Here is a 21,786-nt window from a genome sequence, read left to right on the forward strand (position 1 = left end):
CTCTGTGCCAGGAAATAGCTACAAAGACCACAGTCACGTGTTTCTTACTGGATCACAATATACGTATGTGTTAGTTGGGCGGTCATGTTCGACTCTTTGCGACCTGTGGACTGTAGTCCACCAGGCTCCTCTGTCCTGGGTATCACAACACATACCATATATATATATATATATATATATATACACACTATGCAACATATACACTGTTAAACATAAACTGAGTAAAAAATTGCGTATTATTTGGGCAAAAACCCATTTGAAAAGGGCAGCACCTACTTAAAGAGGTCAGGAGTGCTTTCTTGACAGCAGTCATGGGAACTCCTCTATAGAGACCATGCCAAGAAAAGGAATCATCTGACTGGCTCCAGCTAAAGCCTAGCTGGCTGTTCAGAACTGTTCTCCTTAGCATTTCCGACTGGTGACCCTGAGGCATTTACAGGCTTAGATTCCCATTTGTTTACTAGGCCAGCAGGGCATCAAACGCACAGTAACCTAATGACCTCCTTATTTAATTTAACAACACGATTTTTCTTATTTTAAATAACTGTCAGCTCTGGATCACTTTTGAAGATTATTTTATGTTGTTATTAACACACAGTGTTGGCTTACACTTTTGGTGGGCAGTCTGACCACCAGTAACAAATATATTCATGTAGGATTAGAAGCCAAGTATGGATGCTAAATCGTGTATTATAAAGTCTCAGATTTAACTGGCAAACTTAAAACTATATGGAAATGAAAGCTTTCAGTTATCTGAGCTTAAATGCCATTTTGAATAGTAAATATTTCATAAAGTATGTAAACAAGGAAAGCTAACATTTAGGTTGGCTCATTTCAAAATGGCATTCAGGCTAGTTTTTCTAAAGATAAAGAGATCCGGCCTTTCCTTCCTTGGAAGGGGGAAACGGTAAGGTCAGAGACCGCACGTGTAACACAGTATTTATGATTCTACTTATGGAAGCCATTTCACTCTAAGCGCAGTCGGGCGGGCACTGTGGCGGAGGAAGCGGGCGGGACGGGACGCTCACAGCTCGATCTCTTTGCACAGGCGGCCGGGCAGGCTGAAGTGCATGAGGCCCTGCCACTCCTCCGCGGTGCAGATGCTGTGGTAGGACAGCTTCTCCATCGTGACCCTGTAGATGCACTCCGAGTGCCGGATTCTGTGGTACATCTGGAGGGCGGAGCCAACACAGAAAGCGTGAGCGAAGGCGCGCGCGGCTCGGCATTAAAGTGCAGAGGCTGCTATTTAAAAAAAAAAATCACAACCGCAACTGGGTTCACTAGTACTCGTCCTTAACTGCTATTACTGCATATTACTACCCGTTAACCACCATCACCATCAGTTCAGTTCCATTCAGCTCCTCAGTCGTGTCCCACTCTTGGCGACCCCGTGGACTGCAGCACGCCAGGCCTCCCTGTCCATCACCAACTCCTGGAGCTTCCTCAACTCATGTCCATCGAGTCAGTGATGCCATCCAACCCTCTCATCCTCTGTGGTCCCTTCTCCTCCTGCCTTCAATCTTTCCCAATCTTTCTCATCATCACTATATATTTTCATATACACTGAAGAAACCCCCACATATGACTCTGAAGACACAAATGGCTTTTTAAGAAACTATATCTCCATTTTAAAAGACTTCTTACATTTTGTAACAAGTTTTTGGTTTTGTTTTTTTCTGTCAGACAGGCCAGACATTGTATCTAGGTGGAGAGATTACCTGGTACCTTGTTCTTGGACTCCCAGCCTTGGTAGGAAATAAACGTCTGCTGTTCATAAGCCACCTAGTCCACGGTATTTTGTTAGAGCAGCACAAACAGACCAATATGCAAAACAACTAAACTGAGACATCAGTTGACTTTTCTTCTGTGTCTCCTTTTAAAAATATTTAGCTTAACTCTTGGTGATCTCAAAGTCCTCTAGTCCAGGGAGTTTGAAAATTTGTTGATTGTAAAGTTCTTTATTGACAAAATAAGTTTATAGATGCACGTGTAATAAACGTACGCCCCCTCAGAAATTACACACTGTGCTAATATACTGTATTAGAAATTAAAATATAATGGAGATTTTAAAAGATTAAAAGTACATATTTTCTAAATATTTAGTTTTATTTACTTAGCATGACTTTTGCTCACACTAAACAATCATATATTTTGAAATAAAGCACTTTATGTTATCTATTGTCAAATTTTTTTCTTTATTACTTGGTGAGATGGTGGTGTTTAATTTAACACTTAGAAACAGTGGTACTAGTGGAGAAAAATATGCCAAAAAGTGCGTGAGCGTGTGCTGTGCTGAGTCGCTTCAGTTGTGTCCGACTCTTCGCAACACTATGGACCACAGCCCTCCAGGCTCCTCTGTCCAAGCTATTCTCCAGCCAAGAACACTGGAGGGGAGGCCATGCCCTGCTGTAGGGGTCATCCCTACCCAGGAATGGAACCCGCTTCCCTTCCATTTCCTGCCTTGGCAGGCAGGCAGGTTCTTTACCAGTAGCACCACCTACTGGAGAAAAATATGCCAGAAAGTTCAGTTCAGTCGCTCCATCTTGTCCCACTCTGTGACCCCACGGGAGCACGCCAGGCTTCTCCGTCCATCACCAACTCCCAGAGCTTGTTCAAGCTCATGTCCATCGAGTCGGTGATGCCAGAAAGTATGTGGTGTCAAACAGAATAAAGGTAGCACTGCCTGTTCTTACACATCACACTCACAGTTTTGCTCTCTAATCACTAATATCTTTGACTGAAATTCAGATAAATTTCTATTTTCCCTGACGTAAATCAGTTACTTTTGCAAACTAATCAGCTGCATCTTTATATACCGTCAATCAGGTTCAAAACCAGTGACAATCAGTGAAATCTGTCATACAGCAGATTTCAGTAAGTTAAAAGCTGTGTGATAAAACAGATTTTTTTTAAAAAAAATTCAACTTTTGAAGACAGAGAGGGAAACGGAAACAAAAAAACAGATGGAACAAACAAATAACAAGATTATGGATGTACACCTAAACAAAAGACATGCCTGGTCTAAGCAGCCTCATTAAAGGAACGGTTATCTGACTGAGCAGGAAGCAAAACCCCAACTCACACTGTCTACAAGAATCCTACTTTAAATATAACAAAGACTCAGACAGGGTCTTCCCTTGTGGCTCAGCTGGTAGAGAATCCACCTGCAATGCAGAAGACCTGGGTTCCATCCCTGGGGTGGGAAGAACCCCTAGAGAAGGAAAAGGCTACCCACTCCAGTATTCTGGTCTAGAGAATTCCATGGACTGCATAGTTCATGGGGTTGCAAAGAGTTGGACACGACTGAGCAAATTTCACACTTCACAGGGTAAAAGTAAAAGGCTGGAAATTCGTAAAACTCAGCAGTGGCTACAGGACTGGAAAAGGTCAGTTTTCATCCCAATTACAAAAAGACAATGCCAAAGAATGTTCAAATTACCATATAGTTACACTAATTTCACATGCTAGCAAGATTATGCTTAAAATCCTTCAAACTACACTTCAGCAGCACGTGAACTGAGAACTTCCAGATGTTCAACCTAGATTTATAAAATGCAGAGGAACCAGGGTTCAAATTGCCAACATCCATTGGATCATAGAAAAAGCAAGAAAATTCCAGAAAAACATCTACTTCTGGTTCGTTCAGTTCAGTTCAGTTCAGTCACTCAGTCGTGTCTGACTCTTTGCGACCCCATGAATTGCAGCACACTAGGCCTCCCTGTCCATCATTAACTCCTAGAGACTACTCAAGCTCATGTCCATTCAGTCGGTGATGCCATCCAACCATCTTATCCTCTATCATCCCCTTCTCCTCCTGCCTTCAATCTTTCCCAGCATCAGGGTCTTTTCAAATGAGTCAGTTCTTTGCATCAGGTGGCCAAAGTATTGGAGTTTCAGCTTCAGCATCAGTCCTTCCAATGAATATTCAGAACTGATTTCCTTTAGGATGGACTAGTCGGTCTCCTTGCAGTCCAAGGCATTCTCAAGAGTCTTCTCCAACACCACAGTTCAAAAGCATCAGTTCTTTGGCGCTCAGCTTTCTTTATAGTCCAACTCTCACATTCATACATGACCACTGGAAAAACCATAGCCTTGACTAGACCGACCTTTGTTGGCAAAGTAATGTCTCTGCTTTTTAACATGCTGCCTAGGTTGGTCATAGCTTTTCTTCCAAGGAGTAAGCGTCTTTTAATTTCATGGCTGCAATCACCATCTGCAGGTGATTTTGGAGCCCAGAAAAATAAAGTCAGCCACTGCTTCCCCATCTATTTGCCATAAAATGATGGGACCAGATGCCATGATCTTCGTTTTCTGAATGTTGAGCTTTCAGCCAACTTTTTCACTCTCCTCTTTCACTTTCATCAAGAGGCTCTTTAGTTCCTCTTCACTTTCTGCCATAAGAGTGGTGTCATCTGCATATCTGAGGTTATTGATATTTCTCCCAGTGATCTTGATTCCAGCTTGTGCTTCATCCAGCCCAGCATTTTTCATGATGTACTCTGCATATAAGTTAAATAAGCAGGGTGACAATATAAGCCTCAATGTACTCCTTCCCTATTTGGAACCAGTCTGTTGTTCCATGTCCAGTTCTAACTGTTGCTTCCTGACCTGCATACAGATTTCTCAAGAGGCAGGTCAGGTGGTCTGGTACTCCCATCTCTTGAAGAATTTTCCACAGTTTATTGTGATCCACACAGTGAAAAGCTTTGGCATAGTCAATAAAGCAGAAATAGATGTTTTTCTGGAACTCTCTTTTGCTTTTTCGAAGATCCAACGGATGTTGGCAATTTGATCTCTGGCTTCTCAGCCTTTTCTAAATCCAGCTTGAACATCTAGAAGTTCTTGATTCACATACTGCTGAAGCCTGGCTTGGAGAATTTTAAGCATTACTTGACTAGTGCATGAGATGAGTGCAATTGTGTGGTAGTTTGAGCATTCTTTGGCATTGCCTTTCTTTGGGATTGGAATGAAAACTGACCTTTTCCAGTCCTGTGGCCACTGCTGAGTTTTCCAAATTTGCTGGCACATTGACTGCAGCACTTTCACAGCATCATCTTTTAGGATTTGAAATAACTCAACTGGAATTCATCACCTCCACTAGCTTTGTTCATAGTGATGCTTCCTAAGGCCCATTTGACTTCATATTCTGGTTCATTAACTACCCTGAATACTTGACTGTGTAGATCACAACAACTAGAAAATTCTTAAAGAGATGAGAATACCAGACTACCTTACCTGTCTCCTGAAAAACTTGTATGCAGGACAAGGAACAACAGTTAGAACTGGACATGGAACAATGGACTGGTTCCAAATTGGGAAGGGAATACATCAAGGCTATATATTGTCACCTTGTTTATTTAACTTACATGCAGAGTACATCATGCAAAATGCTAGGCTGGATGAATCACAAGCTGGAATCAAGACTACAGAGAGAAATATCAGCAACCTCATATATACAGATAATACCACTTTAATGGCAGAAAGCGAAGAGGAACTTAGGAGCCTCTTGATGAAGGCGAAAGAGGAGAGTGGAAAAGCTGGATTAAAACTCAGCATTCAAAAAACAAAGATCATGGCATCTGGTCCCATCACTTCATGGCAAATGGATGGGAAAAAGTGGACACAGTGACAGACTTTATTTTTCTTGGGCTCCAAAAGTCACTGTGGACAGTGACTGCAGCCATGAAATTAAAAGACGATTGGTCCTTAGAGGAAAAGCCATGACCAACCTAGGCAGCATATTAAAAAGCAGAGACATTACTTTGCTGACAAAGGTCTGTCTAGTCAAAGCTCTGGTTTTCCCAGTAGTCATGTATGGATGTGAGAGTTGGACCACAAAGATGGCTGAACACCAAAGGATTGATGCTTTTGAAATGTGGTGCTGGAGAAAATTTTTGAGAGTCCTCTGGACAGCAACGACATCAAACCAGTCAATCCTAAAGTAAATCGGCCCTGAATATTCATTGAAAGGACTGAGGCTTAAGCTGAAGCTTCAATATTTTGGCCACTGGATGCGAAGAGCTGACTCACTGGAAAAGACCCTCATGCTTGGAAAGATTGAGGGCAAGAGAAGAGGGTAACAGGGGATGAGATGGTTGGATGGCATCACTGACTCAATGGACATGAGTCTGGGCAAATTCCAGGAGATAGTAAATGACAGGGAAGCCTGGCATGCTGCAGTCCATGGGATCGCAAAGAGTTGGACACAACTTAGGGACTGAATAGGACTTCCCTGGTGGCTCAGACGGTAAAGCGTCTGTCTACAAAGTGGGAGACCTGGGTTTGATCCCTGGGTTGGGAAGATCTGCTGGAGAAGGAAATGGCAACCCACTCCAGTACTCTTGCCTGGAAAATCCCATGGACAGAGAAGCCTGGTGGGCTACAGTCCACGGGGTCGCAAAGGGTCAGATGCAACTGAGCAGCTAAACATGCCTGAACATACAAGGGTGTTTTCTTTAGCTTGACTTTCTCATATTTACTTATAACAGTTGAGAAATGATGTTGCTGTTTTGATGGACATTTGAAACTTGAAATCCTGGGAAATCGCCAGCAAGGCCTGCTCTATCTAGCCTCAGCATCCCAGTTACCAAGCCATTTTGTCTTGGTGACACTGTAACAAGAAAGTTCTGGTGGGCACAGAATCAGAAACACAGATCTGAGTGGCCGGCGATGACCACCTCCTCCAGTGCCGCGGCCACACCGTTGGACTCCTGAGGGCTCGGTCTGCTGAAGAACTCTTGCATTTCAGGGCTTTCTGCACTGCGTCCCACCTGCTGAGGATGCACCCTGGCTCCCAGGTCTGCACTCAGGATGCTCCTTGGGTGCGCGCCTGTCCGAGCGGGAGTCTGCACGCCACACAAACTGGGAAGCGCTACACGTAAGGCCCCTTCTTGGTTAGAGAGCTGGCTTTACCCGCTCACCACTGGCTGCAGGTAATCCATAGATGCCAGGGGCTCAACTCCTGCTGATACAAACTGGGTGCTCTTTCCCCTTTACTCAATTCACACGCCCAACCTGACGAGATATCTGCTAAAGTGCAGATTTTCAGTGTGATGTCAATGGCATTAAATGATGTCATTACTGAAGTTAATGTGGCCCCCTAAATAATCCTAAAACAGAAGACATGGTCCACACAGGTGTGGACAGGAAGCTCTGTGCTCTGTATGCAGCAGCATGAAGCAGGGCTACAGGGGCGAGGGCAGCACCAGGCCCAGCGGAGGCTGTGCCCCATGCCCTGTGTGGGACCAGGGGCCCGGTTGTGGCTGCAGGGAGGAGTTCCTGGGCTGAGGACCCTGCAGAGAGACAAGGTTACCTGGGTCTCCCCCAGGGGAAGCAATTCCAGACAGATCTGAGTAAGTAAAAGTCAAGTAAGTGAAGGAATGGAGGAGTGAGGAAATCCAGGAAAGAAGAGACCAACACAAGGAAAAACCAACATACTGACGTCCCCGCTAAGAACTGAGCTGATAAAAAGAATCGAGTGGCTAAAAATACACCATCGAAAAAATGCAGCATCTGATGCGGGCTTTCTCTGCCTGCACGTCTATCCCAGCTTATGGAGACCACGGTACCGAGATGCAGAGAAATGACTTTTTCTCCTTGACTAGCTCTGAGACGGAAGTGTTTAGAACGCTGTCTTTCTTGCGGACGAGTGAAGAGCAGTGCGCCAAGGACTCCAGGGCCACATCCAAAGCTGGCCGGCCACACACGTGCTGCGGGGCCTTCCCCCGGTTACTTCATCCACGTATCTGTCTCTCTCACATCAAGTGGAGCTAATCACAGCCTCCCTCGGGATAGCTCTGGGACTAACAAAGGAACCGGGATCCAGGTCTTGGTCTTTACTCTAGAGGTCTCTGATCTGACATCCTCCCCTGAAGAAGGCTCTGACAGGAAACTCTTCTTGCAAAGAAACCAATTGCTTGCTGGCTTACAGGCACTGACACACAGTGGGCGCTCTCTGCATTTTCTTTTTTCTTTAGGAGGATGCTTGCCTCAACAAAGCCAGTGTTACTGTAAAGAAGGGCAGTACGTTGGTCTTCCCTCTGCATTGAACAGAAACAACTCCAGTACCAGCTGCTCCCTAGACAGGAAGGCACGTGGAGAGGGCAGGGCGGGGGTGGGTGTGCCCCTGAGCTGTGGGGTCAGAGGCTGTCATGCTTTCTGAGTTTGGAGGCACTGTCAGAAACAATGCAGATTTTATAAGCTCTCGTGGGGAGAAGATATACTGCAGTTTAAAAAGTGGCGATTAACTCCATACAGAGAGCTGACGCTGCGCCACCTGGGTTTCAACACACACCTTCAGGCAACAACCAGGGATAGGTCTGCTCGGTTCAAGAGAGGTTTACTCCCAGAGCCTGCCACCGGGCACTGACACTCTATGAAACTGTGGCACATACCCTATCTGGCATGACAGGAGAGCAGAAACAGTTTCGGTGAGTTTCAAAGTGTTTATAAAAAGCTACAAGTCAGCTTCACTATAAAGGAGCTCTACTAGCTTTGCCCCAACATAAAAACAGAATGCCTGTCAGCTTATTCACGACTTTGCAGAGGAGTGTTCTTTTCCTTGTCTCACCTTGGTATTCGGGTTGGTATGATCGTTCGACCGTGGTTGAGTCCAGGTTTCTGCTGCAATATTCATTGCTAAGGAGAGCTTTGAGTGCCCTGGGTGAGCTCTGCAACAACAATGCTGAACCGGCCTCACAGCGTCCTCCCTGGGACGGACTCAGTGAGTCCTCAAGGGATGCACAGAAACATGGACGGGTTTTAAGAAGATCAAGTTCCACCACCTTGATTTTCAGCTGGAGTCTTACCTAAAAATGCTCTTTTCCCACCTCTCATTTCAAATCACCACCTTCTCAAGTTTCACTAGTACGAAAATCTCTTAAATCAAATACTGGTGTTACTAACGTCTAAAAGTGGTTTCTAAAGCTTTCATAAGGTACTTGAACGTGGACCTAAATAAATTTTCAGCTGACATCATTAAAAACAGTTTTTGATGACAGGGCGGCCATACTCCTTGGCATCTTGGTTCATCTGGAGTTCAGATTAAGAGCAATTGCTATAATAAAACTCTTCCTGTTCCCATCGACTCAAGATGAAAGCAACTCTTCAGTTCAGTTCAGTTCAGTTGCTCAGCCGTGTCCGACTCTTTGCAACCCCATGAATCGCAGCACACCAGGCCTCCCTGTCCATCACCAATTCCTAGAATTCACTCAGATACATGTCCATCCATCAGTGATGCCATCCAGCCATCTCATCCTCTGTCGTCCCCTTCTCCTCCTGCCCCCAATCCCTCCCAGCTTCAGAGTCTTTTCCAGTGAGTCAACCCTTCGCATGAGGTGGCCAAATTACTGGAGTTTCAGCTTTAGCATCATTCCTTCCAAAGAAATCCCAGGGCTGATCTCCTTCAGAATGGACTGGTTGGATCTCCTTGCAGTCCAAGGGACTCTCAAGAGTCTTCTCCAACACCACAGTTCAAAAGCATCAGTTCTTCAGTGCTCAGCCTTTTTCACAGTCCAACTCTCACATCCATACATGACCACTGGAAAAACCATAGCCTTGACTGCTACTGCTGCTGCTAAGTCACTTCAGTCATGTCCGACTCTGTGTGACCCCATAGACAGCAGCCCACCAGGCTCCCCTGTCCATGGAATTTTCCAGGCAAGAGTACTGGAGTGGGTTGCCATTGCCTTCTCTGCAGTTAGGCTCACTGCAATAATAAAAACAGCTTCTTATTAAAACGTTTCATCCTCTCTACAGAGAAGCTGTAAAGTTAGGCAAAGTTCCCAGGTGGCTCACTGGTACAGATTTCACCTGCCAATGCAGGAGACACGGGTTCAATCCCTGGTCTGGGAAGATCCCCCGAGTCGTGAAGCAACTAACCCCGTGTGCCACAGCTACTGAGCACAGGCTGGGAAGTGCAACTACCAAAGCCCGCGTGCCCCGGAGCCCCAGCTCCACATCAGGAGCAGCCACTGCAGTGAGAAGCCCGCGCACAGCTAGAGAGTACCCCGCCCCCGACCTAGGGAAAGCCCTCCTGCAGCAATGAAGACTCATGGGCCTAAATAAATAAGTTTTAAAAATTTAAAAACAAAACTGCTTGCATTTTAACCCAAGTTCTGTCACCCCGCAAACACCACTTTACTTAACCCTCTCAGGGCCTCAAGCTTCTACAGGGGAAAGCAACAGTGCTTATCTCAAAAGTCATTAGACTCCTGAAATGAGTCAACGCAAGCCAAGAGACTATCAGAGGTCCTGGTGTGTAGCACAACAAAAATCACTTAAGAGGAACAGTTATTAAAAAAAAAAAAAAAAAAAGACAGTGATTTTAAAGCCTTGACTAGACGGACCTTAGTCGGCAAAGTAATTTCTCTGCTTTTGAATATGCTATCTAGGTTGATAACTTTTCTTTCAAGCAGTAAGCATCTTTTAATTTCATGGCTGCAGTCACCATCTGCAGTGATTTTGGAGCCCCAAAAAATAAAGTCTGACACTGTTTCCCCATCTATTTCCCATGAAGTGATGGGACCAGATGCCATGATCTTCGTTTTCTGAATGTTGAGCTTTAAGCCAACTTTTCCACTCTCCTCTTTCACTTTCATCAAGAGGCTTTTTAGTTCCTCTTCACTTTCTGCCATAAGGGTGGTGTCATCGGCATATCTGCAACTCTTAGGGCTTCCCAAAAAGTAAACGTGATAAGTAGAAATAAACTTGATGCTGAAATAGTGGGAGCCACATTCTCAGAGAGCAATATCCCAAAGGTGGAGACGAAATAGCTGGAAGGAATTCTCTGGAGTTAGGAGGAAGTTCTGACATGCAGAGAGAGACAGAGAGAGAGATCCAGCAAAGAATATCCAGGCTTATGTGTAAACTCTCTTCTGAAATAGTGACAACAGGGGGAAAGGATGTTTCAGTGGAGAAACCAGGCAGACACCTCCTTCCCAGAGCCTGCTTGCAGCTGGCACTGTGAACACACAGCCTTCTGAGATGTTTCCGCCGAAATGATTACCTCGAGAGAGCCATGAGGAAACACCAGACAAAACCAAAATAGAAACACCCTACAAAATAACCTGTCCGTACACTTCAAAAGGGCTTCCCTGATAGCTCAGTTGGTAAAGAATCCACTTGACGTACAGGAGACCCTGGTTCGATTCCTGGGTCGGGAAGATCTACTGGAAAAGGGATAGGTTACCCACTCCAGTATTCTTGGGCTTCCTTTGTGGCTCAGCTGGTAAAGAATCCGCTAGAAATACGGGAGACCTGGGTTTCACCCCTAGGTTAAGAAGATCACCTGGAGAAGGGAAAGGCCACCCACTCCAGTATTTCAGCTTGGAGAATTTCATGGACTGTATAGTCCATGGGGTTGCAAAGAATCGGACATGACTAAGCGACTTTCACTTTCACTATACACTTCAAAATGCCTAGGACATAAAAGACAGAATAAGGAATGACTCTAGGTTGAATGCTAAAAAAAAAAGTTAATCATTCAGTTGTATCTGACTCTTTGCGATACCATGGACTGCCTGGCTCCTCTGTTCACGGAATTCTCCAGGCAAGATGCTGGAGTGGGTGGCCATTTCTTTCTCCAGGGCATCTTCCCTAGCCAGGGCTCGAACCTGGGTCTCCTGCATTGCAGGCAGATTCCTTACCAATTGAGCCACTTGGGGAAGCCCCAAGGGAAGAGACTAAAGCGGTCTACAGACTTCACTAGGGCGGGCCCTAATCCCTTATAAGAAGAGGCGACTGCAACACAGATGATCACAGAGAAAAGACCATGCGGAGACACACAAAGGCAGGAGGCCACAGGCCTAGAAGAAACCAAACTGCCAGCAGTCGGACTCTTTACATTGCAGCTGTCAGAACCACAGAAGCATAACCTTCTGTTGTTTAAGTCGCCCAGTCTGTGGTATTTGTCACAAACTGACTCCTTGGAAAAGACCCTGATGCTGGGAAAGATTGAAGACAGGAGGAGAAGGGGACGACAGAGGATGAGATGGTTGGATGGCATCACCGACTCGATCGGCATGAGGCTGGGTAAACTCCGGGAGTTGGTGATGGACAGGGAGGTCTGGCGTGCTGCGGTTCATGGGGTTGCAAAGAATTGGACACGACTGAGCGACTGAGCTGAACTGAATAGTGTGTACTCAGCTGCTCAGTCATGTCTGACTCTGCAACCCCATGGACTAAGCCCTCCTGGCTCCTCTGTCCATGAAATCTTTCAGGCAAGAATACTGGAGCAGGTTGCTACTTCCTACTCCAGAGGCTCTTCCCCACCCAGCAATCAAACCCTTGTCTCTTGCATCTCCTGCATGGGCAGGCGGGTTCTTTACTACTGTGCCACCTGGGAGGCCCATGACATAACACTGCAGGTCAAAGTTAATTTTTAACACTCCTTGCACATGTTTGTTTTAGCCTATTATAATTTTTTAAAAAACACTTTAAAGTACAACATATATTAGAGTAAACTTTTGTGGGGTAACAGAAACACATGTTCAAAGAGAGAAAAGAATGATAAGTGGTAAGAGTTTCTCATTCTATTTTTAAGTGGACTGTGCTAAGTTGCTTCAGTTGTGTACAACTCTTTGCAATCCCATGAACTGTAGCCTCCCAGGATCTTCTGTCCATGGGATTCTCCAGGCAAGAATACTGGAGTGGGTTTCCATGCTCTCTTTCAGGGAAGTGGACTATTAATAGATGTCAAATTATTCTAATACCTAGATTCCACTGAATATATTTTAAAATTATAAAGGTCAATATTTAGAATATAGTAGAAATTATATTTCCTGCAACTTTAAAACTAAACAGATGCATTCTGTCAATCTTTTTACTGATGGGGAGATATGCTGGTATAAAAAACGTCTGAAGTTGGAAGTGTCTGACAGCTGCCCCGGTCTGCCTCCGATGGGTCGGGTGACAGCACAGCCCCCATGAGGCGGCACGGGGCTGCAGGAAGGACTGCGAGCGATGCACAGCCACCCCTCATCACCAGACGATTATTTTTTGCCATTTTGTTCCGAGTCTTCTCGGCTGTTTTCATTACTCACATGGTTGCTCCTATGATTTCCAAAAAGACACATTTCTCTAAATTACTAGGGTGACAATTCCCGTGCATGTTGATTTGGCTTTACAAAAGGTTAATAAAATCTTCTCCGAGTTCAGAATTCCAGTAATGTCACTGAAGGATGACTAGAGTTCATAGAATACTGAATGTTTGACTCATTTAAAATGTAAAAGAAAGATGATACGTTCAGCTCTTTTAAAGTGAGACTTTATAAAATAAACAGAACCTAATCTTACTGTTCAGTACACAGAGCTGGGCTGTTGGGAAGATTAAATGAATACATCATCGGGGGCTCACTGATAAAGAATCTGCCTGCCAGTGGAGGAGACACAGGTTCGAAGCCTGGGTGGAGAAGATCCCCTGGAGGAGGGCATGGCAACCCACTCCAGTATTCCTGCCTGGAAAAAGCCATGCACAGAGGAGCCTGGGGGGCTGCAGTCTGTGGGGTCTCAAAGAGTCAGACACGACTGAGCAACTAAGCACGCCTGCACACAGCACCCGATAGATACGTAGAGTGGCTGCCTCCCTTTTCCTCGCAGAGGAAACTTTCCTTCTTGGTGTTAAGACTCGAGTTATTACTCTCTCTCTCTCTCTCTCTTTTTTTTTTTTTTTTTTTGCACCAGAGTCTCAAGCACAGCACGAATGACAACCTCTTCGGGTTTGGATAACCTTGTCTACATCGGTAGATTACATCCGAAACTACATCAGTAGTTATCAGGGAAGGGAAACCTTATACATTCACCTCATTTTTCTTTCTCTCAAACTCACACCTTAAAATAAATGCAAAAATCAGGTTGTTTTTTTTCTTTTTTTCCTTCCAAGGAATTTTAAGGTATTTCCTAAGATATGCATAACCAGGAATCACTCTTTGGGGTTTATAAAGGAAATGGAGGGGAAAAAACCACTTTCCAAGTTTATAAAATTTAATACCAAGTAGTGAAAACGTCATGACTTACGTTGGCACAGTGTAAGGCTAAAGCACAGAAGACAGCAAACATCTTGAAGTTGTTCTCGTCCGTCTTGGAGAAGGCGCTGCCGCTGAGCTTGTTGACCATCTGCACCACGCCGATGACGCTGCCGCGGCTGACGATCGGCATGCAGAGAATGTTGCGGGTCGTGTAGCCTGTGTACAAGTCCACCTCTCTGCGCCCGCGGCGGGGGCACGGCAGCACAAGAGACAGCACAGGCAGGAGAGAGTAAGCCACGTGCCATCGCACACTCAGCCCAGTCCCACTTCTCCCACACTTCACTGCAACGGAACTGTTAGCTTCTAAACTCAAAGACAGTGGAGACACATGCACGCGGTTTTTAATAAAACCTTTTTGAAAATATTCTAACCCAGTTCTGCTTTCAAGAGAGTTTTTCAGAACCATCTCCAGGAGGTGTTCAGCTTCTCATCTGGTTCTAATGAGAAGCATCCCACGTCACAAAGTACATGCCAACTGTGGATTTGGAGAAAAGTCTAATACATTCGGTAAAAATGACCTGTTTGTTTGCACTTGGCCAGGTTTATGAGCGCTGTAAACTTGCTGAACAAACTTAAATGGGACTTCTTACCATAACAATTTAGAGCAGGGAGCAGCCATCTACAGACTGTGTACAAACCGGTGCCCTCCAGTTTTGTAAGCAATATACATGGGACACAGCCACACCATCCCTTGACGGATTCCCACTGCCCCACAACAGAGCTGTGACGCAGATGCTGTGGCTGACAAAGCCAAAAATACCTATTGTCTGATTCTTCAAAGAAGAGATTTGCTGACTCCCGATTTAGGGGAAATAGTTTCAAAATAGTTTTTGAAAATAGGAGTCATTCCACAGAAGCAATTTTACGACTACAGGCAATGAGTTAGTCGGTAGCCTTCTGATGGGTTTCTCTCACCTAGAGTGATGGTTTTGAGATTCGCCCGTGTTGCACTATCAGCAGCTCAGCCCTTTTGTTTGCTGAGTGTATTCTATGGTGTGGATATGTGTGTGTGTGTGTGTTCAGCCTCTCAGTCATGTCCGACTCTTTGTGACCTCGTGGATTATAACCCTCCAGGCCCCTCTCTCCGTGGGACTTCCCAGGGAAGAATACTGGAGTGGATACCCATTCACTTCTCCAGGGAATCTTTCCGACCCAAGGATCTAACCTGCGTCTCCTGCACTGACAGGCAGATTCTCTACCACTGAGCCGCTGCAGAAGCTCATGGTACGGGTACATCACATTTTATATATATCTTCACCAGTTAATGGACATTATTTGTTAATTGCCAGTTTGGGGCAATTATGAATAATGCTGCCCTCAAGATTTGTCTACAAATCTTTGTGTGGACAGGTGCTGTTTTTCTTGGAGCGTTACCCAGAAGTGGAGCTGAATGAGGGCTGTAAGTGTGTGCCGAACTTTATAAGACACTGTGAATCTATTCTCCAAGGTGGTTGTGCAAACATAAACTCCCACCTGCAAGGTATGAGCATCCACGTTTCTCCATATTCTTGCCAATGCTTGCTAGCATCACTTTTTAAAAAATTTAAACCATTCAAGCTTGTATGTAACAGGATTTCACAGTCAACTAAATTTATCTTTCATCTGTTTAATGGCCATTCGTCGATCTTATTTTGTGAAGCATCTGTTAAAATCTTGTGTCCTATTTATTAAATTGGGTTCTCTTGGAAGTTTTAAAAAATATATATATACTAGATACAAATATTTTGCCAGATATATATTTTGCAAATTGTTCTCACAATCTGTTGCTTTCTTTTTCATGTTATTTAAAAAGCTTTTATATGTGTATATATAAGTATTTTCAATATTTAAGTACGAAAACGACAAGTTGGCTTTTTTAAGACAAAAATTGAGATTTTCAGCACACTCAATTTATTGAAAAAATATGTTACCAGGATACAGCTCTGTTTATATAAAACTTATGCAATAAGACATTAATCAAACACCTGAAAAACTTCCCATTGCTTATGCTATTTAACTGTCCCCTAAAGGAAACCCGGTCGTGAATGCACAGAACACTGCCGTCAAAACAGGTGAACCATTACCTTCAACTTTCAGGGCATCAACCTTGAGACTTTCAATTTCGAAAGTTTTTTAAACCAAATTACATAAACTGGTTTCTAGTTCTCCAAAGTAACTCAAAACAAACAAAAATTTATTAGCAATCTTAATATCCAATAACGTCTGCAACTGATTGAGTTCCTACTTTGTGTCATGTGAAGTTGCCAGGCCTTTTCTGAATATTTTTTCTAATTAAAAAATTTTTTAAAAACCTACAAAATAGGTATTACTGTGCCCACTTTAAAGATGAGAAAACAACTGAGGCTGTGACAGATTCAGTCACTCACTTCGGGATGTTCTAAAGGTGACAGAGGACAGAGCCAGGATTTAAAATAGGTACTTTTATCACCATGTGTTACAGCCTTTGAAGATAAACGGTTTGCTAAAGGATATGCCTAGGACAAAATGATGACACTATAATGAAAAAAATTTATAAATTTAAACTCTTGATTTTTAGTTTTCCTTAAAACATTTTAAACTCCTGTAGCTGGAGATAGGGGCTTCCCAGGTGGCCTTGGTAGTAAAGAATCCGCCTGCCGTGCAGGAGACCTAAGAGATGCAGGTTCAGTCCCTGGGTTGGGAAGATCCCCTGGAGGAGGGCATGGCAGCCCACTCCAGTATTCTCGTCTGGAGAATGCCATAGACAGAGGAGCCTGGTGGGCTGCAGTCCATGGAGTCACAAAGTCTTTCACGAGCGAAGCAACTCTGCACACACATATGCACAGCTGGAGACAATCAATGGTTTCGAATCCATCATTTTTTATAAAGAATGAAAACACTGACTACTGATAATAAGTTGGTTCAAAGAAAGCATAACAGCATCAAAGAGGAAAAACTGACTGAGCTGGGGCGCGGAGAGCTGGGGCCCTACCGCAGAGGCTTCAGCTGAGCTGGACGGGAAAGGAGGAGGGCTGGAGCACAGGAGGCCGCCTCACCTGTTGAAGCGCGGGTCTGCGTAGGCGTCTGGGATGTTCAGAACCTCCCCGGTCCTTGCCACTTGGCCAGCGATCCCCTTCTCGATGGAAAACCTGCACACACAGAAGACAGGAGCACACAGATGTTGCAGAAAAACTTGAGATGCGTCACTGCCAGCAAACACTGAGTAAGGCAGACTGCTACTTTAAATGCTTGTCTTACTACAAAAGGTATAAAGGTGAAGCTCAAAAACACTGCATGGTAATCACTTAAAGATCTTACAAGACATAATTCATAATGCATTAAATTATGCTGAATCACAAACTGAAACTGAAAAATTAACTAGCCTTCTCCTGCACTGACTAATAATAATCCTTTAGATTTGCAAAATACCTTATAATTTACAACATGTTTCAACACGAGTTTTTTAAAATAATTCTTCCTGTGAGCTGAGACCCATATGGGTTCAGTAACTTGCCCATATACTTAAAATATGAGTGGCACAGCAAAAACAAGAATGCAGGTCAACACCAGTACCCTTTCCACCACACATATAACCAAACCCACAGGTTACATGATCATGAGACAGAGGACCTCAATTTTAAGGTCTCTGCAATGTAACTACCAAAATAACACAGTTTACGACTGCTGGCATCTTCACTTCTCTAATTCGTTAAATTTAAAAACAGTCAAAATACAGGCATTATTGTATTGGATATATTTTGATATCTAATATCAGTATTTTCTTTTAGACAGAAATATGTTCTCATATTTATAAATAGTTTTCTTATTACAATATTACAATAATACACACTCTCATTCAAGACATAGTTAAGATATCTATAATCACAACAGTTGCATATTTCAGTAGCTGAAAAATATACATTTTCAACATTATAGAAAATTATCATTCTTGAAATAAAGCTTCACCCCATTGATTTCCCTAAGGAAAATTCAAAAGAGAATTGACACCAAAGAGAATCAACTTTTCTTAAAAGACCAACAAGTGAACCCAGCATTGTATTAGGTAAACCGCAAGGCTGTCTTTGCCCCCGTTTTCTTGCGCTTTGAGCAACATGAACACAACAAACCAGACGGCCTTGAGCAGAGTAACAGAGCCCGTTTCACAGTTTATTCTTGATTTTCTCGGTCTGAGGGTAGCTCAGTGTGGTCTCTATGTCCGATCAGTGGAAACATAACTGAGCGGCATGCCCTTAGGTAAATGGCTGGCATTGACTGGTCAGCCAGAGAGTTACAGCCAACCACACCCCGCTCCCTGTTCTCTCTGTGCTTGGAAGTGCAGGCTCCAAGTTAATGTCTTCAAAAGGAGACCAATGCCGGCCCTGGTGAGGAGCTCTCAAACCTTCAGCAGGAGAAGTGACTTTACCTAAATGACTATATCCAGACGAATCTACTGAGCTCTAAACAAACGAAATTTTATTTTACAGAAACCTAAATGGTGCCTGCAGGCAGCGTTCTGTGAGTGTGGAATCCTAGCATCCCGGGAGCACATAAGGGGAAGCACCCCGTGGCGGGCGTCAGTGTGGGCACATTCCAGGCTTCCTGTGTGCAGACAGACAGCCCAGATGAAGAGCCGGTCCTATTAATAAGGGACAGCATCTCACTCGGAATGTTGCAACTACCACGGTACCTTAGAGTACCTTGTGGAAAAGTAGTTAAACGTTGTATACATGTGTAAAACAGAAGAAATGCGAATGTCTAAAAAAGCTTCTGAGCGCTCAGCTTGACGCGAACTAGCTCTGTGGCGTGCTCCTTGTAGGTGCCCGGTGGTGGCAGGACTCAGCCACCAGCCAAAGGCCGTCCTGCTCACGTAAGTGACAGCTGTGGCCACTGGCAGATCCAAGAACGCTCTAGCTTTAAGACGCAGCACAAGAGTGCGCTGCAATCGGTTAAACCGGCTGTTGGGTTGCAGGATAATGTGTTGAAGTTAGGAAATATACCGGGTCAGTTTCACTGCAGTCCGGACTTGCAGACAGCTCTCTGGGTGGCGAGGGGGAGGGGACGAAATTGTCTAAGCGGACCTGCTTCTAGACACGGGAGGCCCTGCAGACCCCAGGCGGGGCGCACCTTTACCTACCTGGGAGCACTAGTAAGTTTTTCCAACATGATTTCCAAAAGGACCGCCTCCGGAAGACGGCATTTCCAGGAGTGACGCTAAAGCTTCCTAGGCGCGGTTTCGCTGGCACTGCAATGTCATGCCCAGAAGCACTACCTTCAGGAGGCGGGTCCTGGTGGGAATGATATCACAGTATGACAAGTGCTGTCAGCACGCCTGTGAAGAGGCACAGACACGTGGGTGACGGAGCACCTGCCCGGCTGCCGCCAAGGCAACCACACGCTCCTGCGCGCTGTACCTGATCTCCTTGGTCTTCTTGAAGACGGGCTTCCCTTCCTTTTCCTCTCCAATATCAAAAAGGTCTGAATATAACTCCTGGTTCTTATGGTCCACCTGGAAAAGGGCACAACGGTCGGCATTCACCAGGTTTTTTGCATATATCTACAGACAAACGAGAAAACGAGAGTCAGCCGGTGAGAGGTGCAAAGAGGTTGCAGGTAAACGTTATCAGAAATAAACATGAATTGCGGCTGTTCTAGACTGGAACAGGGCGGGAAGTGAGCATTATGATTAGATAAATACAGGCATGTGAGGACGAAACTAAGCCTATGTCACTGGCCACGGGGCGGACGCCAGCCGCTGCTCTGCATCCGGGCTGTGGTGCCAGGGGCGGGAGCAGTACAGCACCCCCAGGGGTTGGGGGGCAGGAACCGGCCTCATTTCCCAAAAGCCTGCCACCCTGGCTCCTCTTCCGGAACCTCCCAGGCCTCCCTGGTGCCCTCGTCTGAGTCTCAGTCAGCTCGAAGGCCAGCTCGAAGGTCAACATCTATTCCAATGGTGGGTGTTTATGAAACACCAGTTGTAAAAAAAAATATGAAATACAACCTCTAATGAGACTCCAAGTGCTCATATTTACATTAGCTGCAGAATCCCAGGGACAGTGGAGAATCCCAGGGATGGGGGAGCCTGGTGGGCTGCTGTCTCTGGGGTCGCACAGAGTCGGACACGACTGAAGCAACTTAGCAGCAGCAGCAGCAGCACTTTATTTATTACACTAACAATAATGTGCAACAAGTAGTGTTTACTACGTGCCAGTTTTTCAGTACTTATGTGCACTAATTCACTTAACCCTCACAATAACCGTTTGCACACCAGAAGACCCGAGGCACGGAGAGGCGACTTGTCTACTACCACACGGCTCGTAGAAGGTGGATCTGGCATGGGAACTCACACAAGCTGCCGCCATGGCCTAAGCTCTTGACACAAGTACGCTTTACTCTTTCTGAATGGAAAACTGTGTATTAATATAGCCATTCATTTGTCCATCAATTCCCTTCAATGAGTATTTCTCTAATGCCTAACACTTCTCACTGTCCCCAGTGAGCTGGGATTACAGCAATGTCACAAAAGCTGTATTTACATATGTTCAGAATTCTGGCAACTTCAACCCTGTAGATGACAGACATGAAATGACTGCTCCGAGAAGAACCATTACAAAGTCTATGCAAAAGTTTCCTAGGCCACCTTGTGGCCAGAGGAAAAATACATGATCTCATGTAAAAATACCTTAGAGATTTCATAGAAAGAAATCAGAGTGGTTTAGGGACCTGTTCCTCCTCGTCTTTCGTCTTTGTCTTCCCTGTTGTCAGCAGCTGTACTCACTCACCCAGCAAACACTGGATGTTCCTTATGCACCGTAAACCAAGTACCCTGGGCATCGTGAGTGTCAACTCCCAGGGGACTTCTCTCCTCCACTAGCTGACTCATGAGTTCAGGGCAGTAGAACTGCTTCCTTTCCTCCACAGTATCCCAAATGTCCAGAACCAGGCTTAGAGAAAGGTCAGCTAACGTCCACAGGCCATCTAAACTCACCCCGCTTGCAAACAAAGGTTCACTGGGACAGAACCACGCTTTATGAGTGGTTCACAGCTGCTGTATCAGAAGCCTGGAATAGCTGTAGGAGACTATGGCCCAAGAAGCATAAAGCTTTACTATTGGCCCTTCATAATAAATTTGCCAGCCCTCAGGTCAGAACATACCAGATATCTCTACAACCCAACAACTCTCAATAAACACTTGAGAAGGAGGAGCAACATATAGGAAGGAAGGAAGCGGTGGGACTGCACTGTTAGCAAGCTCAGGAGGTCTTGAACTGTTAAATGATAATAACGACCCTGAACTGGTAAATCATATATGGTGAAATCTGCACCTTTAGCGGTCATGTCAGTTGCCTAATACTCTGGCACATATTCATGTTAATAGTTGTAAACATCTGGATGAAACGGACAACTGTCTAGAAAAAGAAAATGAATTTGGGAGAGAAATATCTGAATGAGATTAGAATAAACAGATGACTGAAATACTGTAAAAAAAAATTATCCTCATAAAAGGCATCAGGCCCAAATAATTTCAAATATAAATCATTAAATAATTTTCAAAAATAAAGTCTCATCTAATTTAAACTAGTGTAAGTTCAGACAGATGCCTGGGTCAGGAAGATCCCCTGGAGAAGGAAATGGCAACCCACTCCAGTACTTTTGTCTGGGAAATCCCATGGACCGAGGAGCCTGGTGGACTATAGTCCACGGGGCTGCAAAGAGTCAGACACAACTAAGCAACCAACATACACATCCAACTTCAGACAAAACAAAACCTCTCTAGTTACTCTTACAACCCTTGCTATGTCACTGA

General features: G+C 44.7%; 1 protein-coding gene across 2 annotated transcripts in view; it reads right to left on the bottom strand.

The window, feature by feature from the left end:
* Positions 1 to 21,786, bottom strand: part of PDE10A (phosphodiesterase 10A) — a 270,734-nt gene that overhangs the window by 30,437 nt on the left and 218,511 nt on the right. Inside the window, exons 11-14 of one of the 2 annotated variants that reach the window (XM_069599340.1) lie at positions 19,394 to 19,488; positions 17,039 to 17,131; positions 14,014 to 14,200; positions 1,029 to 1,171 (exon numbers count right to left, since the gene is read on the bottom strand). In XM_069599340.1, coding sequence (XP_069455441.1) covers positions 1,029 to 1,171; positions 14,014 to 14,200; positions 17,039 to 17,131; positions 19,394 to 19,488 — 518 coding nt within the window. Of the gene's footprint in view, positions 1 to 1,028; positions 1,172 to 14,013; positions 14,201 to 17,038; positions 17,132 to 19,393; positions 19,537 to 21,786 lie in introns of both variants that reach the window. The other variant, XM_069599339.1, reaches the window with a different exon arrangement.

Source organism: Ovis canadensis, chromosome 8, assembly GCF_042477335.2.
Source record: "Ovis canadensis isolate MfBH-ARS-UI-01 breed Bighorn chromosome 8, ARS-UI_OviCan_v2, whole genome shotgun sequence".
Taxonomy (NCBI): Eukaryota; Metazoa; Chordata; class Mammalia; order Artiodactyla; family Bovidae; genus Ovis; species Ovis canadensis.